General features: G+C 38.5%; 1 protein-coding gene across 11 annotated transcripts in view; it reads left to right on the top strand.

Annotated features, from left to right (window-relative positions):
* Positions 1-27252, top strand: part of cacna1aa (calcium channel, voltage-dependent, P/Q type, alpha 1A subunit, a) — an 86853-nt gene that overhangs the window by 2660 nt on the left and 56941 nt on the right. For all 11 annotated transcript variants that reach the window (XM_066641925.1, XM_066641929.1, XM_066641927.1 and 8 more), the window contains exons 2-6: positions 16811-16916; positions 17536-17675; positions 25415-25506; positions 25899-26051; positions 26254-26441. In XM_066641925.1, the coding sequence (XP_066498022.1) occupies positions 16811-16916; positions 17536-17675; positions 25415-25506; positions 25899-26051; positions 26254-26441 (679 nt within the window). The remainder of the gene's footprint in view (positions 1-16810; positions 16917-17535; positions 17676-25414; positions 25507-25898; positions 26052-26253; positions 26442-27252) is intronic.

The following is a 27252-nucleotide window of genomic DNA, read 5'->3' as shown; positions in this document are numbered from 1 at the left end:
TAATTTGAGTCAGGGGATGATTAAATAGCTGGCTCAGAATGTACTGAGGCATAGCCTTTATAAGTGTTGAGACATTAGAAGTGTTGAGGCAATATATGGCTCATGCTGTCCAGATGTGAGTTCTGGCTGTAGGGGATGTGTGATTCCTGGTGGATGTGGTGCTGGGTGTGAATGAGGCAGCAGAGATTACAGAGAGTTTACAGGCTGCAGTTTAGAAATGGTTTAGTCCTTTAGTCATTACAAACTCCAGTTTGGTTAAACCAGAATCTGTGAATTTTTGAGAAGTGCTTATTAAGCAACTGTTTGTTTTGTGTCTGTTTATAGCTCTTTATGGGGACAAAGAAATGCCCAGGATAGTGGAAATAATGGGTTACAAATCCCAGTCTATGTTTTAGTGAGTTATTCAAGTTGAACTCAAGTGGCAAAGCAGGCGAACCACAGCAAAGATATGCAATCCGGTCCATATTGCCATTTTTCAAACAAGTTTGTTCTAGCACTGAATGCACTTGTGCTGAAGCAGTTGTTAAAATAGATATTCTTATCATGTTCTTCATATTTGTGATCATTTGGGCTAATTAGAAAATCAAATTAAACCACAAAGTGCACCTTTAAAGGCTATTATTTTACAGTTAAATGAAAGAGAAATACAGATATTCCAGTTCGTTAGCTAATGATTGATTATTTGATTCATCTTCTTCAAATATTGGTTTGAAATAGCTGTAGAAATGGTGATTGTTTTTTAAATATATTATATTCAAATATATGCAAATGCTGATATGATTTAGATGTAATATGCATCCTGATGTATTTGGCACATACTGATATGATTGTGAAATCATTGTGCATCTATTTCACCACTAACATAGGCTGTATCCCCTGAAAAACCTTTGTGGCAGTTAGCCATTTGTCTGCTAAATACAAGAGGGATGGGTTTGGTCACTGTTTTAAGCAGGGCATAGTGTGTTTTTGTGTGTGTGTGTGTATGTAACACATTCTGCTCTGCCGCTCTGAGCTGCTGCTCTGCTTTGCCTTGCTGATGTCAGCAAGTGCAATCTGTAACTCAGGTTGAAAATGGAGAAGGAGGGAGGAGAACAGAGAAGAGGAGAGAAGAGGAGAGGAGAGGAAAAAGGGGGGAGGGGGGAACAGGCTGCAGCCACCATTTCCTTTCTTTTTCTTTCTTTTTGTATTCAATAGAGAAAGAATAACAGAACAAGTATTTTGTGTGTGTGTGTGTGTGTGTGTGTGTGTGTGTGCATAGGTCCCTCCTGCTTTTTAAAACACAGATGGTTTATTTATCACTGTAGGAGAATACAGGCCTTCGTGTCTAATGCATTTTACTCTTTATTCTTAATAGTTAATAGCTTATTCCATTATGTCATATAGCTGAACCATATTCATATTTATTTATTTATTTGTGCTGGTAGGTTCCTATTGGTGTCAGTGTTGTGTATAGCATCTTAAATATCTACATCTGTGCTAGCAAAATATCAAGGATATTAGCCGTAAATGTTCTGATCCTGAAACATGATTGGCTGAGATGCATTTGAAGACGTCCTGAATATTTTATGAAAATAATGTTCGAAAGTGAGGCCAGGCATTAATGGTTTGGGAAGTAAACAAGAATTAGCCTAAAATGGTGAAAAAAAGGACATTTACATTTTTCTGCCACACAGGAGTCCAGCCCTACAAATTCATGCTGAAGCTATAAGGTGTGTTCCACTATGCACTGTAAGGGGCTCCATTTTTGAGACTTGGTTCCTCTCAGGGTTTCTTTGTTGTGCTATTGCAGGGCATTTTTTTATATAGAGACTGTATTTCTTCAGCTTGTTCATTAGTGGGTTGCATAGCTGCTGGTCATTCCTCACCATTAATGACGCCTAAACCTATAATGGCCAAACAGCTAATTTGTTTGAGACTGTTTATTCTAAAAGTTGGTTACCTTGATCGAAATATCTGTATAATTAAATTGTCTCAAAATGTTAAATAGAGGACTCAGATTAATCCAATAGAAAACACATTGAAAACTAGTCACAGCAATGGTTATAGGAACCAGACATCCAAAGCGTTTAAAAATCTCCCTTACAGTAAGATATTATAAAATGAATACAGATATGCTAAGTTTTGAAATAGGCTATAAATCATTTTAAAAGAAACATCTATGATGGAGAGATTAATATACTGCTTACAAAATATACAAAATATAATTTGTTCAAATCACCACTATTTTTTAGACGTATTAGATATAAATTTGAAGCAGAAACGTAGTTTCATTGGTGCTTTTAGATAATGAAAAAAAAAAATTATATTTAGCAGTGAAGGACTGGCGCCCCCTCCAGGGTGTATTCCCGCCTTGCGCCCAATGATTCCAGGTAGGCTCTGGACCCACCGCGACCCTGGACTGGATAAGGGTTACAGATAATGAATGAATGATATTTAGCAGTGTATACGTAGTTGCAGCGCAGGGGGCGGGGCTCGCACCATCTCTCTCCTGTTTAAAAATTCAAAAAATAACGGAAAACTGAAACGACGGTTGAGTCGCAACTGGTGAAGAATATAGTACAAAATAATTCATATTTTAAATTATTACTTTGTATTATTAACGTTACGTCTATTAACAGGTCTGTACCTTTAAGAAGTGACTTTGTGGCCTCAAGTTTAACTTGAAACGTTGACTATTAGGCGCGTGAATAAGTTTTAGCTACATGTTAAATTGATAGCTGCTGTTTTTTCTTCAGGTTTTGGAGGCAAAGAGCTGTGATAGTGTTAAAATATCAGAGGATTTGTGGTAAGTTAACGTTACGATGTGGACTTTTTAACGAGTATTTTCTAGGTGAAATAGTCTCAAAACAAAAAATATCTAACAACATTTTCTAGTTCTTTAATATCTGTTATTATTAAACTGTTCCTGGGACAACCGTTACATTTAGCAGCCTCGTTGATTTTTTGAATCATTTTGCATCTCTAAAACGGCACACTTGGCTCATTAACATATCTGCTACTCGTTCGCCGCTTTAAACGACGAAGAGGTTACATCCTGGCGCCTGAATTTAAGTGAAACGCAAGATACGGACAAGAAGCATTCATTATTTATTTTAAGCTGTCTTTTCTTTTTCACCGGTTATTCAAAATATTCCGACTTAAAGCTTACGACTTAGCTAACTTACCTCTTTGATAGAATCATTTAGATCATTTTACTACTACTAATTAAAAGGCTGACCTAGGTTTCAGAAAAAAAAAAGAAAATTAATTTAACTGATTATGTTTGTTATTTTATTTTTATTTATTTATCTGTTTATTTATTGTGAATGAAGCTTCACTTAAAACCAGTAGGATATCTAACAAACTGAGTCCTGAATCCATCTCTGCATTTAATGACAACAGAAAAGTCAAGGATTTTATAATCACTCTGTCTAGTAGGTAGGGTGAGTGTGGTGCTGTGGTGCTTGAGCCTTGTAGTATTTTGACCAATGCATGTCACACGTTTCATTAAACTATGGAAAAAGTGTGTATAATATCACCTTTAATAAATCACTGTAGTTGTATCTACCAAGAACCAGTAGTTTTAAAGGGTAGGCTTTGTACTTTAAATAATGATCCGTGCAAAATCACTGCAATCGTCTACAAATTAATTATAGAGCCAGTAGGTGTAGTAAAGCTATTGTATTGCAGTCGCCATTTCTTTTCTTTTTTTTCATTAAATATTTTTGTACTGTGCTCTTTCTTAATATTAATGCATTGTTTCATTATTTATCTGTTATTCCTTATAATACAGACAATGTACAATAGAGCTGAATGAGTTAAAGCTGAATGCAGTTTTAAGTAAGTAGTGTCCAGCACTTCCATGTTGTCTGTAAACGTATCTCTATAGTCAGTGACTAGAGGAAATATGATCTATCACATTTTTTTGTGGTGGAGGAATAAGGATGATTTGTTCTGTAGAAAAGTCCTTTTTCTTCTCTTAATCTGGGCAGTCATTCACATATTATAGTGTCATCAGTCCGTGTCTTGGACAAATGTTAAGCATACATGCTGCTTTCCAATACAGCTTGATACCACAATGTCTCACATCAGCGCCCTACCATGCACATGAACTGTAAGGTAATACCTTTAACCTTGTATGTTCGATGACCACTTTATTAATCACTGCTTAGACCCATGCGGGTGCACATTTTAATGAGAATAGCTATTTTTAAGGAGCTTGAATAGATTGTTGATTTGCCAGTGAAGAGACTCTTATAAATACATTTTTAAATAAACCCCTTATTTAAAATAATTTGGCATGGTGTATTGCATGATTTGAGCTACATTTCAGCATTAGATGCCTATGGTACTATCACTCATGCCCATTCTTTCTTCAAATATGATATCACACTGTATGTAAACAGAGTGGCTTTAAAGTGACTGTTCCCAGATCTGGCTAATGATGGCTAGATATAAACATTAGAAACTTTGACTAAGTTTCACTTAGTGCTTTTAATTGAATTTAACTTAATTTAAATTCAATTCACAGTATTTTCTTGACCAAATAAGTGACCACTACTTTAAAAATGAATATAAAGTCTTTAGAAAAATCAAATAAAGAACGGTGAAATACTCATGGTGTGTCAGGACTAAATGCTTAGTTAATTATCCCATCTTCACATTAGAGGTGATACACCAAGACAGTACAAAACTAGGTGATCTGCATTTCTTGTTTGAGAACAACAGGATGGAGTGAGCGGGATAGACTGTGAAAGGGAGAGAGAGAAAGATGAGGAAGTTACAAAATGAGAGGAGAGGGAAGTGCGGAGTAAGAACACCAGAGGGAGACAAGAGACGGCCAGAGAATGAGCCAAGTTGAGAGTCTGTCCAGTGTTTTATATTTCTGTGTACAGTCTAATCTACATCTATCTGCAGAATCTCAATAATTTATCCTCTGTCTCCCTGCTCATTTCTCTCCAGGCCTCATTTCTCCAGCAAATAAGAGTTTGGCTGTGAGTTGTTTGGTTCTTAGTCTGCATTCAGGCTCCAGTGGGTGTTCTGTGTATTGTTTCTACATGTGGTGTTTGTGGATACTCTTATTTTAATTACTCCATTTCTGCTTTCACATTCAGTTTCCTTGCCAAAGGTAGATTTCAGGTATAAATCCTATGTGTTTTTGTATATAATTTGTACTGTACAGAGCTATAGGAGATACATTTTAAGCATGTATTTAAATCTTTCGTGAGATTATGAATAGCAGCTTAATTTATCATCCTACTTGTTCCATATTTATCTTTACTCAACTTATAACAACTTGACAACTGTTGTCCAAGTATTATGTGAGTGGTGGACTTTTCCCATCATAGTCTGTGTGTTTATGAGACCCTCAAGGTAGTGTTTTCTGTTGTGTCCACTGTGTTTATATATTTTAGTAGATTATTGCTATATCTAGCAATTTCAATAACAAAATATTTTTTTATTACATTTAAATTACCCTTGTAATTAGAACTCATACTTTCTCCATCCTACTGTCCTCCCGACAACCCACTCCCATTCCTGTTAGGTCTGCTGTACTCTAGCGCTTTCTGTGAGTCCTGTCTGCCTAAAAATAACAGTGGACTGAGAGACCTCTTCTCAATGGCATCTCTTTCCTCTTTCTTTTTTTTTCCTCTCTCCCTCCCTCCTTGGGCTCTGTTTCCTGCTGTATGAAAGCACCAGGACCTAGGCGGCGTGTTCTGACGCAGGCCCTTGCAAGGAGGGGGAAATTGCGAGAGAACAGAAGCTTGCATAAGAGGGCTATGGAGTGCATAGTGATGTGGAGCAGAGTCAGGATTGGGTATAGATAGTTTTCATGTTTTTTAGATGTATATTATTTGTATATTTTTTATGTGGTTGCCTTTCTATGAAATGTTGTCACACAGTATTAACACCAATCATGGCTTGGGAGATTGAGAATATATATTGCAGGTATAACGATTTATTGTTTCTGGCTAAGTAACTTTTATTGTGCTAGTAGATTACAGCTGAATAATTTGGAGAAAGTATCTAACTGTGATTTTTTTTTTCTGAACAATATTGTGAATTTCAAGTCCTATTGATTTCTACAATTTTGTGAAGGGCTGTATCCACTTCTGAACTGAATGCATATCCACTTCTGAACTGAATGCTGAATATAGTGTGCAGGACTTGCAGTAATTGGTTTTATTGTGCACTCTGCACATGGCTTTTTTGTTTCAGTTTATAGATGAAATTCATTTACAGGGACCTGGAGGTTGTGGGTTCGATTCCCACTCCGGGTGACTGTCTGTGAGGAGTTTGGTGTGTTCTCCCCGTGTCCGCGTGGGTTTCCTCTGGGTGTTCCGGTTTCCTCCCACAGTCCAAAAACACACGTTGGTAGGCGGATTGGCGACTCAAAAAGTGTCCGTAGGTGTGAGTGAATGTGTGTGTGCGTCTGTGTTGCCCTGTGAAGGACTGGCGCCCCCTCCAGGGTGCATTCCCGCCTTGCGCCCAATGATTCCAGGTAGGCTCTGGACCCACCGCGACCATGAACTGGATAAGCAGTTACAGATAATGAATGAATGAATGAATGAATGAATGAATGAAATTCATTCACTGTAATTGCTTATCCAGTCAAGGGTTGGGGTGGGTCCGGAACCTATCCGGAATCACTGGGCGCAAGACGGGAGCACACCCTGGTTTGGGCGTCAGTCCGTCGAATCGCAACACACACTCACACATTCACTCACACCTACGGACACTTTTGAGTCCCCAATTCACCTATCAATGAGTGTTTTTGGACCGTGGGAGGAAACCGGAACACCCGGAGAAAATCCACACTTACACGAGGAGAACACAACAAACTCCTCACAGTCACCTGGAGCAGGGTTTGAACGCAGTACCCTGGAGTTGTGTGACAGCTGCATTACCTGCGGCACCGTGGTGCCAGTCATAGACTTTATTATTCAATTAAATTTTCTTGCCTTCCAGGCTTATAATCTTTCAGCCTTATGGCAAATGTATAGACTGCCTTGGTCATTTCTGGCTTCACTGCTATAGGTTATGGATGATATTTGTTTATGGCATCTCTAGGGTAGTTGTATATAGAAATATGTGCAGATTCCAAGCGGGCTGGATTTAAAGGAATACGAGTCTGGATAATGACTGTTGACGGCTCAGAAGCTCTGCACCATGAGCACTCTGTTGGTGATTGGCTGTTGTATTTCCTGGATGGAGCCACTTAGTTTACCATTTACAGAACCAGGGCTGAGCACAGATACCTGAATTTATTCCAGTTTGTAAACCGATCGGAGAGCTAACAAACAACGAGGAATCATTCCCTGAAGTTTCTTGGATTGATGTCATATACATAACCTTAAACCAACATCTCCCTTTGATTAAATCATAAATCCTTTTAATCAAAATTTCACCAAGAAATATATTTACAAGAAAAAATATAATCATGCAGAATGTGCAGATCTGTGAATGTGCAATTAGTCTCTGCATCTGTCTACTCCCTACTCTCTGCTTGCCTGCATTTTTGAGTTGCATGCCTGCATTTTGGAAAACCCCACCCAGCAAACGTTTTGGTACTGACTTCTTAGGTTTGATATGTAAAGAAATGTCTGTTTTTTTTAGTCTGTTTTTGGAACAATGCTCATCCATGGCCCTGATTACTTATTTTACTTACGATACATCTTCTTTTGTAAAGAGCAGATGGACATGTTTACAAGTTAAAAAAACTTGATTTTCAATGGAGGGGGCTTTCAAAATATCAGATTTGGACACCTTTATTGTTCCACATTAAAATCTCCTTTAGTTAGGTTAAATGCGTTTAGAAATGCATGTCATTTGAGAAGAAGAGCAGAAGGTGTATGTGCCCTTCATTTTCCAAAGCTTGTGACCCTGGAGAGACTTCCTCCACTGGGGAAAACTCCGTGCCAGCTGTGCTCACCCTGTTCTGAGGTGACATACACTAGACAGTATGGAAGACTGATACATGGGCTGAGTGAAAGTGTGAACTGGAGTCAAATTTGTCAAGCCTGGAGTGTGTTAGGAAGAATGTTGGTGAATATTTGGTGTTTGACGATGATGATAACAGAATGAACTTCCTGAATACATTGCCTGTGAAAAGACGTGATATATTTAGACTTTATTTTGTTGATCTGCAACAATGTAAATGGCCCATTGTATTTTATTTAGTTTCACCATTTGAGTCCTACTTACCCAATAAAACTTTTTGATAAACATAAAGCTGAACGCTCATTAGAACATATCTACATCATACTCATGAAACTTCATGTAACTTAATTAAAGCATAACTCAGATAACATTCAGAGTTCAAACAGTGGATTATTTGAGCTCTGAAAATGTACAGTGCAAGAATAGAAAAAGGGGAGGGCATGATAAGAACCGGAAGCTTTAGGTGGAGAGGCAAGATGATTTATGGTACATGGGTGGGTGTTGCATTGTATAGTCATTTCAGTGGATGGATGAGATGCTACATTACAATAGATTGTCAGAACAGTGGCAGATATGCAATAGTTGCCAACTCCAGTGTCCAATTATACTTCATATAGTGTGTAATATACTGACACATTCTGCTATCACATGGCTGCTGTTAAATTCACAGTTTTCATATGCATAAACCTTAGTTTACTTTATACTTCCAAATATTAGTTGAGGAACCAAGAAGCTGAGTCTCTGTAGATTAGCACTTTTTCAAGTTTAGGGATGCTTCACCTTCAGATAAGCTGAAGCTAGAAAAAGGTGCAAAGTTAATTTTAAGTAAAAATGATTGTCTTTTCGGGCGGCACAGTGGCGCAGCAGGTAGTGTTGCAGTCATACAGCTCCAGTGACCTGGAGGTTGTGGGTTTGATTCCCGCTCCGGGTGACTGTGAGGAGTTGGTGTGTCTGTGTGTGTTTCCTCCAGGTGCTCCGGTTTCCTCCCACATTCCAAAAACACACATTGGTAGGTGGATTGGAGCCCCCAAAGTGTCCGTAGGTGTGAATGAATGTGTGTGTGTGTGTATTGCCCTGTGAAGGACTGGCGCCCCCTCCAGGGTGTATTCCCTGCCTTGCGCCCAATGATTTCAGGTAGGCTCTGGATCCACTGTGACCCTGAATTGGATAAGCGGTTACAGTTAATGAATGAATGAATGAATGAATGATTGTCTTTTAAATAGGGGTCAACTAGATTAGGTCTGTGTTGCAGTGCCAGTGTATCATCTAGCCATATAAACTGTACCTTAGTTATATATAGTTATGTGTATTTACATGTTATGCACTGGCTGTGTTGATGCTTTTGGAAAGATAGTTCACTTTACTTGATTTTAGATCTAAGGGGTTCCTTAATGCAACCCTGAAGTGTTTTGGCGTTTACAGGAAATTTCTTAAGTCCAGCAGCTTTATGCATATGGATTTAATAACAGTTATTTCTTCCAGGCTCTTCTCTTGAGTCTCTTTTCTGCTTTACACTTTTTTTTCTCCCTCCTCCCTCTTCTCTAACTGTCTCCCTCTCTATGTATTTTTTTGTCTGATAGGATGTGAAAGGCTGTCCCTTCTTCTCACATCCTCCTTTCCCTCTGGGTAACAGGGAGTCCAAACGAGCATGTCCTGCACTCATTCACATAGCTCATCTCTTCTCTTCTCTTCTCTTCTCACATATTCTTTATGTCTTTGATGTCTTTTTCATTCTCCTCTCTTCTCCTTATACCTGTCTCTAAATAAATGTAGTTGTGTGTAATGTTGCAGGGACATACAGCTCAGCTGCTGCGGCAGACCCAGTCAACAAAACACACTTGTCAGCATTCTCTTACCCGTGCTCTCTCTCTCTCTCTCTCTCTCTCTCTCTCTCTCTCTCTCTCTCTCTCTCTCTCTCTCTCTCACTCACACACACACACTGTAGAGAAATGTACTGTACTTGTGATTCCTGTATATATTGGGTGTATAGTACAATGTAATTTGTTAACATCCAGTCTGTTGTAAGTCTGATAGTAATGTCGTCACTGAAGACAGCATATCTTGGCAGGATTGGTGTGTGTGTGTGTGTGTGTGTGCACACATTCTTATTTTCTGAAGAGTGTGGTGTGCGGTAGATTCACTGGCATGTACTGTTTTCACTGCATCTTCTCTTTCACGCTTCAGTTTTGTATCCCTCTAGCCTTCTCTGTCTGTTACTCACTCCCTCTCTCTCCTTTTTTCTTTCTCTCCTTCTCTCTCTCTCTCTCGCTCTCTCTCTCTCCCTCCATATATTTTCTCTTGCTCTCCTTCACTTCCTCTCTCTCTGTCTTGCATTCTTGTTGTGAATTATTCAGCTCTGGTGGCTGGCTGGGTGGAGTGTGTGTGTTTGTGTATGTGTCTGTGCTGCTGACGTGGGAGAAGGTTATTTTTAGTGTGTAGAGTGTGGGGAGTGTGTGATGGATTGATTTTTCATGCTCGTGTTCCTAAAGTCACATGCTGCTGTTCCTACTGCTGCCTTTATCACTGCCAAACCTGTACCTGCCTGAACACACACACACACACACACACACACGATTTACAAAGCCATTGTAACCTCAGCCCCCAAACTCATTTCAGATGTTTATCTATACACTGAGCAATTTGCCATCACTTTGCACCACCCAATTGTTTTTTTTTTTTTTAAATTGAAACTGTACCTGCTGCACATGAGTCTAAGATCAACTAGCTCAACTTGCATTTGCTTGTGGAACAGTGAAACTACATTTCTTTTTGTGATGGAGTACCATCCAGTAGTTTGGAAAAAGCTGGAATGATCCAAACCTATTCTTCCAACATCAACCAGGTGTTTGTTGAATTTTCTCTTGTTCTCACAGAAATGTTCTACATATTAATCATTGACAGATGAGTAGAGATAACGTAAATTATTACAAATACTCTTTGTTTTAAGAGCTGTAAGACGTTACCAACATATTTAGACATTTTGACCCAAACCAACTTTCTCAGAAGCATAAATGGGACAGAATGGAACTGAAAGGTTAATCATTTTTAAATGGAAATTGCTTTAAAGAGGTGCATTTTTCAGATCACAAGAGGTACAGTTTTACTTTAGTCATGTTATGAAAAACAATGTCTGCAAGATTTAAATGAGGACATTTAGCTTCTATAGAAAATAATTAGACCAGTCAGAAGTAGCCAAACACTTCATTGCATTGCATACATGACACTAACCACAACTAAATGACAGTCTGACACTCTGCAGATTTCGTTTTGTTGGCTATAAAAACAGACCTTTATTTATAGAATATTATAAATTCTATTATAAGTTCTAAATTAGTTTGGAAAATCACAATTTTTTCCCAAATTGTTCCACCCTAGACAGAATTACTATCATAAAAAAATTTAACATGCTCGTATTTTCAATGAAACAAAACTGTGCCTTTACATTTAATCTTTTCATGGCAGTGAACACACATACAGCAGCCATTCCAATACCCAGAAGTTTGGGGATAGGTGCCTTGTTCAAGGGAAACTCAGCCATGGATTGAATAAGCCAGCGGTCCTGTTCCTTCACTACCCCAACCCATTTTTACTTGCCAGCCCTGGGGATCGGACCAGTGACCTTCCACTCCCAAGACTGCTTCACCAACCAATAGGCCACCTTTGGCCCATTTTCTGTCCTACCTGCTGCAATTTCTACTGCATAAAAGTCCCTAATAATGTGAGAAGATTAATGTATGAAACTAAGCCGATTCTCTCTTACCCTAAAGAGTCAATCAGACAAGATGTTTTTGTTTTGTTGTAGCTGTAGAGCTATTAGGCTAATGAGGCTTATTTCTATCCCATTTAGAGTTGGGGAGATTGCTTGAGAAACCTGCTGACTCAGACAATATTGAGCTGTTTGGTAATTTTCGAGACACTTTCTTATATTGTTTCTAACATGGTATGACATCTATAAAAATGCACAGACCAATTTGAGCTTCAATATGTGTCCTTCTGCTGTGCGACAATGCACTACCTGGCTATGCAACATACTTTTGTCAAAGTTATAGATGGATATAAGCTTTTGTTACTTGATACGTTACAGTAGCCCTTTAGCTTTATTGCAATTTAAAAGCAAACTTCAAACATCAAACATAGTTTGAGTTAGGCGGGGGAAGTAAATTAAGTTACAGTATTTTTTTTTTTGTCGATTTCATTCTTTTAAAACATGAATCGGATAGCTAACACACACACACACACACATTCACACGCATAATTGCAGTACTGCAATTTCATAGTGATAATGAGGAAATGAAAGGAAATGCAATTGACAGACATTGCTGGTCAAAAATGGAACTAGGAGTTTGCATATAATTCACAGATTTGTTTAAGTTTGTTCCAGGATGCCAAGATACAGTATTTCATGATTCATAATCTGCTAAAAGACTTTTTATGTAGCTAAATATTTGAGTAAGTCCTAGTGTTCATGAAAGATGTATATAGTTGTGTAAGTTGTGAACCCTTCTCATTAGTCAATCAGTGAGCTACAGAGGTTTAAATAAAGCTAGTTTGAACTTACGGTGAATCTCATAACACAATCAGTATTCTAGGATTTAACATTCCATCAGCTTATCATTTTGAGTGCTATAACAGTAATGTAATTAAAGTGAATATAATCTTCCTCTGATGGGTTATAACTGGGGTAGATGATCTCTTTGAGCATAATATATGGGCACTCGCTATATCTTATCAGACAGTTATGTTGTGCTCAATATGTTCCTAAAAGCCTTATGCTAAAGATATTAACCTGTTCCTATAATAGTTTGCAGATATGAGTATTCCTGCATCCTTCCATTACATAAACATTGTTCATCCTGTCACATGTTGGAATGAACACTAAAACAGAAAGAGTGAGGAGATATGGAAAGTTAAATAGAGTTTTTTGAGTTGAGGCCTGACTTTACAGGATGTGGTGAAAAGGAGTGGTAAAAGAAAAAAATTAAAACAACCTCTATTTGGAGTTCATAAATAATGCAGGCCACTGCTCCAGAATGGTGGGAATAGTATTAGAAAAGCAAACAGCCTGGGACCTTAAAGCAAGATGAGGAAATCGATACATATTTATATTCCAGCACACAGGCCTCTCATGTCAGCATGGCCATCTGCTACTAATTACACTCATCTTACACACAAAAGATTGTTTACTGAAAAATCTCATTATATTTCTCATGTTCCAAAAGAGTTTGATTTGACAAAATTGTGAAGTGGCTGTAAAGGTGGGCATATGTCATGTGTTTATTTCATTACATCACACAATAGTGTGTTTCTGCGTATTCATTTTCATATTTGGTAACTTACAGTGGGTCAAAGTATGTGCCAACAGTTTGTAAAATGTATGTATCGCAAATGTATTTAGCCTCTTTTCTACTGCAGGAGAGCAGTTTGCTTTGTTTTTTAACAGTTTTTTCCTACCACGTCTCCACAAGTCGCGTACAAACTCTGCTCAGCCTGATTTCTTTAGCACAGTTAGCTAAGCATGCTGAGAGCTGATGAGCTTTCTGTGGGTGGTCTAAATGACGTAAGGTTTCGCTGATTGGCTCCACATTTACGATACACCTTCCACATCACAGCAGGTTTTAAGGCACTTCCTGATCAGCACAAACAGATGGAAATACAAATTGTAACTGGGCTCATGAGTCTGGACCAGCCTCCTGTATCAGGCTGCTGTGGTTATTATTATGCCATTGTGAGATACTGTTTAAATATTTGCTTCTTAACAAAAAGCATTTTTTCCCATCTGTATTGATTCTCCCTGCCTCAGATTTTCTCTTCATTTCTGTCTTTCTGGGCTTTCAACTATTTTTTTTTCAATCTCCATCCCTTCATTTCTCCTTCAGTGCATGTGTATGCATGTGCGTTTCTTGCTGACGGTGCAGACTGTATTCAGCCTAACGGAACTGGGCCCATGGCGAGAGATGATTGATGTGCAGGTTGAGTGAGAGAGCTGTAGCGAGGGATGTGGAGGAGAGATAGAGGGAAATATGGAAGAGTGAGAGCCAGCAAAATGCTTGGTGAGAGAGAGATAGAGAGAGAGGGAGAGAGGATAGTGTGATACAGAAAAACAGATACAGACAAGGGTAGAGGCAGAGGCAGAGAGAAAGCAAAAAGAAAAGAAAGGAATTGAGGGTGTGTTTTGAGGATTAGTCATGAGAACAGAGTCAGAATATATCAGTCAAGCACTTTTTCTACTCATGTCACTTTTTTCTGCTAGCATTTGTCTCAATATTTTCCATTCAACTTCATTCCTGTGTGTGTTCTCAGATCAGAAGTAAAGAGTGTGTCTGAGTGTGTTTATTTCTTCCTGGGAATCAAATCCCTGCACTCCACTCAAGAAGGTATTTCTGAAAAAAAAATATTTAAAAAGAAAATCTCCTTTCACTACAGATGGGCAGAAGGGCTCACGTACTTGTTTGAGGTAATGCTGATTTCAGCACTGAATTACTGAAATCAGAATTTCTATCCCATTTAGACACAGGAATATGGAGAAACTAAATAAACTAACAAATCAGTTAAATGCAAGTTCTAAATTTTCACAGGGCGGTAAAAGTTAAATTTATACCAGTTGCTTTAATCATTTGTTAAAACGTTCCCAATTTCCTCTGCTATTAGACTCCATTCTATTGCACCAACCACATCACACCCATTTTACACACACACCTGGTCTGCTGCAAACACAGAAATTCCTTGTAATAACATTGTCATGCTTATTGTTTATGAAAGGGCATTTAAGAAGGCTGAAGTATGTATATGTTTTTAACTGCTTTTGCGTGCTTTAATCGTATAAATGTGTACACCACATTTATCATGGGCATTTTCTGGAGGTATCTTTCTGTTTGTGTTGTTAAGCATTAAAATAGACTGAATAGATCAGGATGGCATTTTATTGATCATCATGAAAAACGTAGGTTGAATGTTTTATGTGTTTTAAAATACTGCTTCCAGGATTTTGATACATTTATTATCATAAAGAGATTGGCTAATTATGTCCAATTCAGAATGAGGGGAACTTGAATGTTTTGTCACCAGTAAATGCTTAAAATCATATTCTGCTCTTATTTATTTCCTTTTATTTGAAAATATATCACATTCATAAACATTATGAGTTTTTTGAGAGCAAGGACCACTGGAGAGAATATGATCACAATGCATTTTGTGTATAGTTTTCAGTTTTCGTTAGTGAGAGAAATTATAGAGATATTCTTTCACAATATTGTCTTATAATAAATAAATCAATATAAAATAAAATAAAGTAAAATAATAACAACAGTTGATTAACCATAGTATATTTACAGATTGTTGCATGTCCAACTGTTTCTTTTAAGCCTTTTTATAGCCTTTTAAGGGCTATAAATACTGGTTGCTTGTTAAAGTAGTGGCTCAGTCTCCCACTCTTGAGGAGCAGGTTTGGGACCGGGAGGTCAGTGATTTGATCCCCACAACTTGCAGGAAAATTAGGGGCGTAAAAAAAACCCACATAAGGACAACAGTACACACTTGTGTGTGTGTGCTGGCTGTTTATTATGTGGAGATGAGAGAGATATAATTGAAGGTTTTTCGGCACATCATAGAATTGTCGTTATATTTACATACACTTTAAACGGCTTTCAGGGCAGTAGAGGGTGGGGTCCTTTCAAAGCATCTCATACACCCACACCTCTACACACACACACACACACACAGGCACACATGCGGCGGTCACATCACATGCGGCCATATCACACACGGGCAACAAATGTAAGTGAGCAGACAATCATTCATCCTCCCTGAGAGAAACACTCACTCTTTCTTTCATCTCTCCATCCTGTTAGGCACTTCTAAAACAAAAAATAAGGAGATGCATTTCCGTTCACACAAAAAACAAACACACACACACACACACAGACACACACAAACAGTTGTACAATTTTGCCTTTGTGTCACAGCTGCTTTGTGTGTTTGTATGTATTTGTGTGTATACATGTTTGCTTGTGTGCAAACAGTGTCGCAACAAAGCATCTATTACTGTTGATATGTATCATGTACTGACCCTGAAGTCTTTGTGTATAGTGAGCCAAAGATGCATGTCAGTTTGAATCACACTGAGACCGGGCCCCTGTGCTGGCATGGACCAACACACACATACACACTGCATCACTGTCGATTAGGCCCATGCTAACCACTCAGGGAGCATGTGGCTAATGATGAGCCATTTAAAGTGAGCAGAAACACTCTGACTCATGTTTCTCACACACTGTAACACACACACACACACACCCAGACAGCACCCTAAAGCACAAGTGCACACATTACTTCAGCATGGATACATGTTTAACATGCCACAGGCTCCACCAGGCAGGCCTGTGTGTGTGTGTGTGTGTGTGTGTGTGTGTGTGTGTGTGTGTGTGTGTGTGTGTGTGTGTGTGTGTGTGTGTGTGTGTGTTGCATTGTGAGGCCTGCTCTACGAGCACAAATCCTAGATTCATGGCAGTGGCTCTATGGATTAGGATTTGATGACAGGAAGTAAGCAGTGAAGTGTTAGCATATATTTCCTTTGACCCATCAAGTTGACCCCAATGATTTTAATCTCCTCTGGCAGTAGATTTACACAAGTTTAGGATGCCATCATGAAATTCTCAGGCAGGATGGTAATGAGATGTTCAGTTTATCAGAATAAATATATATATAATTAGTGTTTCATTGAGATGATTTCTCAATCATGATCTGCTGAACATTTTTAGATCCTATTTTGCTTTTTTCATAGATTATCTTTTTAAAATAAACAAACTCATTAGAGTTTTCACCAGTCTAGGTTTGGTTTGTGAGCAGGTCATTAATATATCTTTTTAAATGTTCCTTAACTTTTGGCTCTCACTCCATTTGAGTACATGATCCTGGCCACAATCATCGCAAACTGCATCGTCCTCGCACTGGAGCAGCACCTGCCCGACGGGGACAAGACACCAATGTCTGAGCGCCTGGTGAGTTGTCTCTCTCTCTCTCTCTCTCTCTCTCTCTCTCTCTCTCTCTCTCGCTCTCGCTCTCTTTCTGTGTGTGTGAGTGTGAGTGTATGTATGCGCTGAGAATGCTATTTCTCCATTGTTAGTTAACTCTGTCTGATCTCTCTGTCAGCATTTTATTCTTCTATTGTGTCCCCTAAGACAAAGATCGGGTCTATTATTGGATGTTTTAAATAGCAAATCTTGTAGGAATTTGAATCAGACCAAGTTTAATTTACAATTTTAACTTTGTACTGTGGAGTTTCTTCCCTGATAAAATGCAGTTTAACCTTTTCAAAATCATGTGTGTAGGTTAAATGTTAAAAAATGCACAAATGAATCATTTGGTGTGTAAAAGTTTAGTGTTTTGTAAGTTTGGTTCTTCAGTTCTTTTCAAAGCTTTTCTTTCATAACTATATATTTTTACATTTTTAGCAATTTATTATAGATGCTGAATTATTCATAGATGTTACTGAGATACTCTAAAAAAATAACAGAATTTTAGGTTTAATCTGAATGTAATTTAAATGTCTTTCTCTCTCTCTCTCTCTCTCTCTCTCTCTCTCTCTCTCTCTCTCTCTCTCTCTCTCTCTGTCTGCAGGATGACACAGAACCTTACTTTATTGGCATTTTTTGCTTTGAGTCTGGCATTAAAATCCTGGCTCTGGGCTTTGCTTTTCATAAGGGCTCATACCTCCGCAATGGCTGGAATGTGATGGACTTTGTTGTGGTGCTCACTGGGTGAGTCCATCCCTCTCTCTCTCTTTTTCTTTTACATTTTCTCTCGCTCTATGACTGGATGCTGATTTTGTGCAACCCCGCAGTTTTTATGTAATGAAAAGCTGTAAAAATATTAGAACTATCATCAGCCACAAATAAAATATTAATACATGGTATTAATACTTTCAGTATATTATAATGCATTAGCTTGTTGCTCCCTTGAACACTGATTTAAACAGAATTTTACATACATTATTGTAAATGTAATTTACCCTGAACAATGATTAGGTCATGTTCAGATAAAAATTTGACTAAATGTGTTTAGGACACATCAAATAATATAATCACTGTATTTGTGTTTTATTGTGTGTTTGTCTGTGTGTGTGTGTGTGTGTGTGTGTGTGTGTGTGTGTGTGTGTGTGTGTGTGTGTGTGTGTTTTCACTTGCCCTAACGAGCTCATGGTGAGCCAGGATCAGAGCTGACAAGAAGCCTATAAAATGCACAAATGTCACCAAACACACTCACACAGACACACACACACAGATGAGAGGAGTCATGCTGTGGGATGTAAAGTCCTGGTAGAGATGTCAGCTGGTAGGTTGTCATGGGAGGGTTCAGAATCAGGGTTTTAGCTCAGCATCAGGCCTCCTTAATTCATACCAGTCTACTGTTTCACCAGGGCCCATTTCAGTTGTGGGGAAATTATAAAGACATATTTTATGTTGGTTATTTTTGTGATGTACTGGTGTCCTGTCTAGGGTATGTTCCTCCCTTGCACCCATTGATTTTGGGTAGGCTTTGGACCCACTGTGACCCTGAACTGGATAAGCAGATACAGACAATGAATGAATGAATGCTTTTTATTTAAATTATTGTTATTTCTTATTTATTGATGCCCAAACAGATAGAGCTGTGCTCTGTACTGTGTTGCTGTAATGTTTAGATGCATTGAGGCACTGTGAATGTAACTACTGCACTGTTTAAAGAAGACAAGTCTCATTTTTGTCAAGCAGATTGTTAAAACCAGACAATTTGGCCACACTTGATTAAGCACTTTGTCGTGGAATCATAGAAGACATAAGCATCACAGGTGGCTCTGTTCCTCTTCTTAACCACCTCTGCTAATGTAATATATGAATTCTTCAGCCATCGTGTTTAAAGTTAAAATTTTGTCCACTGATCATTCCATTGGCTTACTCTGTTGAGCTAACATGAATCTAGCATGGTGCTGTGTTCGAAAAACTGCATTTTAAAATGCATTGTCACTGGGTGCAAATATATGTTATGTGAATAACATTTTAATTATCATTTCGACACGACAGTTGCATTATAACATTAAACATGTTCATTCAAATTAGAAAATACAATTTCATTTATATAAGGATACTTATAAAGCATTCAAATCTCTGTGTAAATGAAAAATCAATGGAATTGCACAAATGTAAATGTGATTATTTAATTTTAATTTTGAGCACAATCTTGCCTATGTGCAGAACATTTAAATTTAAACTTAGGATTACATTTTTATGTAAATTTTGTTACTGATTTGCTTCCATACCCACAATGCATGGGGCAAACTCATGAATATGTGTGCCATTTTTATAGGCTATTTCGCATCTACTTTTTTATGTTAGGTCCACACACTGCATGTTGAAAAGGGTGGTTACCAATTTAAGCACCAGTTTAGGAACTTTTATATTGTGATTGTAAGAGTTAAAATATTGGTTTTGCTTGACACAAATCAATGCATTTTTGTTATTTCAACTTTCTGGTACTCCTGCTGTGTCTATCCGTGTTTTCTGTATTTTCCTGTTATTTTTTCCTTACTCTCATCATTCTATCCTCACTCCCTTTGTCTTTTCCTGTGGTAACTGGAGTAATGACTGAACATTCTGTCCTCCAGCTACTGCAACAGAAGACGAACTGAGTGTGCCCTCTTTCTTTCCTCTTTCTCTCTCGCATGCACATACACAAGAACATAGACCCCCTTATCCGTTTTGCATGAACATCCCCAAATCCTTTTAGGCTGTGGACTCAAGAAGGAGGTGCGGCCCCTTTTTTCCTGCTTACACTAGCAACAGAAGAGTAAACTCAGCTAAGCATTCACTATCAATTCACCACTGTGCCTTAATCAAAATATATTACACCACAGAGAAACATGACTCCTTTTTTTTTTCTTTGAAACTTTATGATTGATATAAAATTGATAATAAGTATTCAGGTATTTTGTTATTGTAGGTGGTCATTCTCATGCCAAGCACCTACATAAGACGTTTCTGACTAGACTTACAGAAATCTACATTAATGTTTAAAAAGGTGTATTCAAACAGAGGTTTTTAAAATGGCTTTAATCAGTTTCACCATGGAATATTTCATGACAGCAGAATATTGTTTTGTTGTTTAGCCTTGTTATAGATAGCTGCATAAATTTGTGAAACTTGTCACGAAAGGATTATGTAGTGCAACAATACACATTAGTCTCAATCTGAAATTCTCTACAGTAAATATACAGTAATAATCTACCACAGCTTATATACATGCTAATATGATTATAATTATATTAATCTAATTTTTCATAGCTATATAATATAGTCCCACTATTTTATAGGTTTCACTCCTGACTAACCCATATCCAGTCTATTGTCTGTGCCAGTACTGACTGTGTATGCTAGATCACAGCATCTGTATTTTCATGTGGTTTGGGTGTATTGTCCATATGTGTGTCTGTATTTGCATCTGTGTGTGTGAGACATAAAAAAAATATCTGTAGACGTGTGGTGATGCATCATGCAGCATGTACAGATGAATTATGCATGCGTCTGTGCATGTTTATAGGTATAGCTACTTAACACATGGACTCCTGTGCTGTTGCGTGTGTGTGTGTGTGTGTGTGTGTGTGTGTGTGTGTGTGTGTGTGTGTGTGTGTGTGTGTGTGTGTGTTTGTGTGAGTTAACGTGTGTGTAAGTAGGTCAGCCGAAGAGTGCGTATGTAAGTGTGTGTGAGCATTGAAGGAGAGAGTAGAGCAGCCTCTGCAGGAGTGCCGTTGCTGCTGCTGCAGCCATTTTCTGCACACTGTCGGTCTCAGTGTTAATGTGTCATTGTGCCATTGAGTTACTTGAGCACTGCTTTCTGATTATAGCAGCCAGAATATTTTGCTCAGTATAAAGCAATAGTTCTGTGAAACATCAGATTTACAGTCATATATGATTATCCTTTCAGACCTATCTTCAGGTTTATGATGATATTTGAATTGAAGGTCAAGATTCAGTTCGATCTTTCTGTTCAGTGTTAAAGTGTTTTGAATGATTTAGACATATAGTAAGCCTCTCCCACCTACCACTTCACGATGTACTCTGAAGCGTAATTTTAATAATTTTGATAATTTTGCACATTTTATTCATGTGCAAATGACTGTACATTTAAAGCAGCAGTATATTATAACACATTTTGTATTATTATTATTATTATTATTATGTATAGTTGAATATTCATAAGTATAGGTTTTGTTGTTGTGTTAAGAGCGCTACAAAAATGGAGAGAGAGGCAACTGAGAGAAGGCAAAGAAGGAGGAAGTAAAGAAGGGAGAATGCACTGAAACATGTACAGGAAAAAATTACATAAAATGCTGTTATAAAATGCAATCAGACACTGGCTGGCTATGTCTAAATGGACTTGATCATCAAACCTGGCTGAAGGGGAGGAGTGGTGCAGTGGCGTTACTGGAAAATGGGGACAAAATTATGTGTGTGTGTGTGTGTGTGTGTGTGTGTGTGTGTGTGTTGAGTGAAAATGAGAAAGGAAGGAAGAGAGAACCTGAATGAGAAGTGATTATAAAAAAAAGGGTGGAGAGACAAAAATAGTGCGGGAGACAGAAAGAGAGAGAAGAAATAAAAAGGGAATGAATGGAGAAACAGGAAGATGGGCATACAATGATAGAGAGAGAGAACATTTTAACCAGAAAAAAGGTGGGGGAGAAAAAATGTGGAAGAGAAGAGAGAGATTCGATGTGTGTGTGTGTGTGTGTGTGTGTGTGTTTCGAAGCTGCTCTGGATGATTGATCATCTGCAGCAGTGAGAAACAGGGTTACTGCAGCAGCTCCTGCACACTCATTCGCTTGCTCTGTTTCTCTCTCTCTCTCTCTCTCTCTCTCGCTCTCTCTCTCTGTATGCTAAGCCCAAGGGAGCAGTGAGAGACGCACAGAATCACGCGGCCTTTCTCTCCACCAGCCACCGCAAGCTGTCTGTGTGTCTGTCTGTCTGTCATATCTCTCTCTCTCTCTCTCTCTCTCTCTCTCTCTCTCTCTCTCTCACACACACACACACACACACACACACACACACACGTGTGTGTGTGTGTGTGTGAATAGCGGATGTGCCTTTCAGCTCTAGATCTTTGAAGATGAAATGATTCTGCTCCCTCTCAACACCTCTGTTCCAGTGCTTTGATAAAGCACACACACACACACACAAATGTGGAAAGCAGCTCTGTGCATCCTGTGTATGTTTGCTGTTTTACAGTGTTTTTTGTTTGTTTTTTGGAAGCTTCTCCCTTTTTGTGTAAGATAAATTGTGCAGTGGGAATATTTTGCTTGTGCAGTCAAAATAATGTTATTTTTAGTTTGTGCTATTTTAGGAAGATACGTTTGAGATGAAAATAAATCTATGCCCATTTATTTGCCCAGCTAGTGTGTGTGAACTCCTTTCAGTTAGTGTCTTGTGGATGTTGATGCACACAACTGATGTGAGCACTGAATGTTTCATATTGAGGAGAATACCTAGTCCACTGAACAGGTTTATTTGCCCTTTTTCATCATTTAATTTGAAAAGTAGTTCCATAACCAGTTAATTGAGAACTATAATTAATTTAATTGAATAGATAACTATGCTAGTATGATTTATAGGGGTTTGTCTTTCCTTACCTCTAGTCTATATTTCATTCACTTGCAAGGCTCATAGTAACAGAAGTGTTGTTTGTGCCTATGTACATAAGAATGACACTGAATCCACATTGAGGCTGTATCACTCAGCCTGATTTATATTTTGTTATTCATAGTGATTGGGGGGGGTGGGTGTTTAAAACAATAAATCAATCAGGCCCCTCCCATTTGCCTTGTTAGCACAGCGATGCTGTGATTCTATCAATGGAGGAAGACTGCTGTTGCCATGGAAACAGTTATGAATGAGAGAGGGCTGGTAACCGTAGAAACTGTGTGAATGAGGAACTGCTGGTTGCCATAGCGATGTGGTGTAAAGGTAGATGGATATGTGGTTAGCATCAGCTGCAGAGTCATCAGCGTTTCCTCAAAACAAGCAATCAGGGGTTATTTATTAAAACATGAACAGAGAGAGGTTTAGTGAACCACAGTGCTTAGAAATGTTAGAGAAAATACTTTGATTTTTATCGCTGAGGTTCAGGGTAGTTGTTTTTATAAAAATTAGCATCAAAATAATAGTTTTAAGGGCAGCATGGTGGCACAACCGGTAGTGTCGCTGGCATACAACTCCAGGGTCCTGGGGTTGTGAGTTAGAGCCCCGCTGTGAGGAGTTTGTTGTGCTCTCCCTGTGCCTCTGTGGGTTTCCTCCGGGTGCTTCGGTTTCCTTCCACATTCCAAAAACATACGTATGCGTGTGGTGGATTGTCTGTTCAGAAGTATCCATTGGTGTGAGTGTGTGAGTGAATTTGACTTACCTCTGAATTTGATGTGGTTACAGACAATGAATGATAATTGTTTTAAAGAAACAAAACAGTAAAATGTTTATTAAAAACCCATTTTGCTAAGCTTTTCTATATAATTGTTTCCAATGTTTTTTCACTCGCCTTTATCAAAAACAAACTTTTTTTTTATATGGACCAGGCAATTTCACATCTAGTAAACCTTTTTATTTGGACCACACAGATGCTGCCCAAAAATGCTGCCTCCATAGGCAGCAGCCTACCGAATTTTTTATTCAGTAGTGCTCACTTTTTTCCTCATCAACTCCTCAAACACACACACAAAAACGCACACGGCCGCTCACTCGCAGGGTTTGTGTATGAGGTGGATTGGCAGGTGATTCCCAGCCGAGTGCTCCCTGTGAATGGAGTGTAAACACCCGTGTGTGTGTGTGTCTTTACACCCTAATCTCACTGTGCTTGAATGTGTTCTCCAGAGTCAACCCTTTGTCTCTCACCATAAACCCAAACCTCTTTCCACATAGGCCCGTCTAGGCCTGGTGCCTGACTCACCTGATTGGTTGGATTGATGCCTGATTGGGCAGATTTTAGTTTGATGATGCAAGACAATATCTGTATGAAATTTACTGGGTTGTGCTTGGTTTGAAGGAAACATTACTTGTAGACATATAGATAATTTCTCCAACATCACTGTCCAACACCTCCTCATCACGCATTACTCAAAATGATTGTTTAACTGTTGTAAAAGTCTCTGTTCATCTGAGTGTGCTTTTATGCTAAATATCGGAATATTGCTATGAGGGCTTGTTTATGTTTAGACACATAAACATGAGTGAGTTGCCATGAAATTAGATTATTAGTTGTGTATCACAAACTCTATACCTACTTGTCCTAGAAATAGTGAAGTGATGATGCACCATCTCTCCAGAGACCACAGATCCAGTGCTCCACTGTGCTAGGGGGCTTTACACCATTCTAGCCCATGCTTGATATTGGTAATGGCGAGCTAAATTTCATGTATGTCACATGTAGAATACAGTTACACCTCAGAACGTGAGCTAGTGGGTATTTTTACACACTGAATGGCTGGTTTTGTCTGTGTGTGTGTGTGTTTTTGTTTGTGTCTGCAGCCCACTTTAGCCTGTGTTTCTTGCTGATCAATACCGTGATACTGTTTATAACTCCACTTCCTGTCTGTCTCCGCCAGCACCTCAGGGACTGATTCCTGCTGGAATAAACTGCAACTCATGCTGTTCAATACTGTCATCATTAAGATCATTGTTTTTACCGTGCGCATGCTTGCGTGTGTGTGTGTTAGACTAAGTGATAGTTTGTGTGAGTGATAGTTATATAATGAGTCAGGTAAATCTGACAGTGGCGGTGGTGTTGGAACTGCAGCTCTATAAATAGAAAAGGAGAAAGATGGGAATAAACTGAGCCAGTCAGCATCTTCTGCCATTTTCCATTCACCCCTCCCTCCCTCCCTTCCTCTCTCTCCCTCCCTTCCTCTCTCTCCCTCCCTCCCTTCCTCTCTCTCCCTCCCTTCCTCTCTCTCCCTCCCTCCCTCTCTCTCTCTCTCTCTCTCTCTCTCTCTCCCTCCATCTCTTTCTTATTAAAATTAACTTTAGATTAGAACAAAGAATCAATATATCTTTGTTTGAATGTGTGAGAGCAAAGTTATGTATATCTGTTTTCATTCAGATTTATAGAAAAATGTTTTGTGTGTGTGTGTCTGAGTCAGCGCACATCTTGATAGAAGAATCACATTTGAATGTCAATAGGTATTATTAATTTTTATTTATCATCATGTATTGATATACCACGAAACAGGCATCACAGGATGCAGGTCATGATATGAAATGAAAAAAAGCCAGGTGTTCCCAAAGAAAACCGAATATTTTAGGAAGAAAGTTAAAGTTTGTGTGTGTATCATTAATTTTGGTTCAGTCCTCTCAACCTTTTTGTCACCTTGAGTATTTAGGGAAATATATACTTTCAGGCCACACTAATTGTCAGATTGATTGAATAGGTACCCTTGTGCTGCCTAATTTAATGTATACATGCTCTGTTTTTTTCCCCTTTCCAGAATTCTTTCCACAGTGGGCTCAGAGTTTGATCTGAGAACGTTGCGAGCCGTGAGAGTGCTGAGGCCTCTGAAACTGGTCTCAGGGATTCCCAGTGAGTATCTCAGAGGAAGAAACAGGAGGAGGGAGTGAGGAATATATGACATAGTGGAGCCGGTCACTACTAATTGAGAAAGAAAGGCAAAATAAAGGACAAAACAGAAATGATAATAATGCTGTAGTATTTTATAAAGCATTTAAGTAATTTAGTATTCCTTCAGACACTCAAACATTAGTGATTATACGGTCATCTATGGCTCTAAACTCTTAACTAGAGAACTAGTGTATTTTTATATGCTTTTGTCAAGAAGTACCACACAAGATTATTTTGTTAGTGCTGGCATTTAAAAATAAAAAAAATAAATATGATTGTCAGTTAAAAGAATAAATCTAAAAATATATTATCAACTATCACAGCTCTCATTGAACCTATTCTTTTCCCTCCAGGCCTGCAGGTGGTGCTGAAATCCATCATGAAAGCTATGATCCCGCTGCTGCAGATTGGCCTGCTGCTCTTCTTTGCTATCCTCATGTTTGCCATCATTGGCCTAGAGTTTTATATTGGCAAATTCCACACCACTTGCTTTGACAACATTACTGGTACATTCCTGTCTTCTTGTAGCTAGGGATTATTTCAGCAACGGACAGGAGCCGTGGTGCAGATATTGCACCCAAAATGTTTACTGCACCAGAATATTATTTAGAAATATAAATACATAGTATTTGTAACTTTCATATATGCTCAACATAAAAGCTGAATGTTTTTTATAATGTTAATCAGTCTGTATATGTTTTGTGGTAGATGAAATTCGGGAGGAGTTTCCTTGTGGACCTGAACTACCATCCCGCCTCTGTCCAAATGGGACGACCTGTAAAGGGTACTGGTTGGGACCCAATTATGGCATCACCCAGTTTGACAACATCCTCTTTGCTGTGCTCACTGTCTTCCAGTGCATCACCATGGAGGGCTGGACTGACCTGCTCTACTATGTAAGCAAAAATCATACATTTTTGCAATAAGTATGTTGTACTTTTTAGATTTCTTATGGTTTTATTTCCTAATGTCAAAATTCGATTGTCTACAAAGCTCTATTTATGGAACTAGTTTGAGTCAGAAGTCTACCAGGTCAGTTTCAAAATGAAAGATTCTGGTATGTGCTTAATTGATAAAAAGTGTATATACTTACACTAAAATATAGTGTTAAAAAATAGTTGTGGCATATGTAGATGTCTAGCATTGATTATTGAATGCTGTATAGAACTTGTTATGCCTTTATTGGATAAAGAGTTCAGTCAGAGTACAAGACAAGATTACACCTTTTGGGAGTTCAGGCAGGGTTTAACATGATAAAGCTCTTATTAAAAACCAGGACAGGAGTCTTTGAGGGAAATGATGGGAAAGCTCTTCATTATGTGATGGATGATGTGTATTCTAAAATGATTTTTTTTAAGTTAACATGAACTTTCTTTGCAGAACAAAGTTCTCCTACAGTGCTTACCACCTCAGATCTCTCATTCTTGCTGACATGGAGTTTTACCCTGTCAGTATGAATTAAACTGAGACCCTGTGAAATATCTGTGCAGCTGTAAATATCAACACAATGAAAGTGATGGGTGAGGGAGGTGAATGTAGCGGAAAATTTCCATCTTAATCTGTGTGCCGTGTGCCTCAGGGAGTGCACAGTAAGTGAAATCTTTGCCTGTCGGCCTATAGAGAGTGCACCAGCCCAGCAAGGTGTGTGTTCTTATCATCGAGGGCCAGTCTGTCCACTCAGCTTCCTTCACCCTCACACTCAAGTGT

The sequence above is a fragment of the Hoplias malabaricus genome, chromosome 13 (assembly GCF_029633855.1).
Source record: "Hoplias malabaricus isolate fHopMal1 chromosome 13, fHopMal1.hap1, whole genome shotgun sequence".
Lineage (NCBI taxonomy): Eukaryota > Metazoa > Chordata > Actinopteri > Characiformes > Erythrinidae > Hoplias > Hoplias malabaricus.
This window is presented reverse-complemented; position numbering and strand designations above follow the sequence as displayed.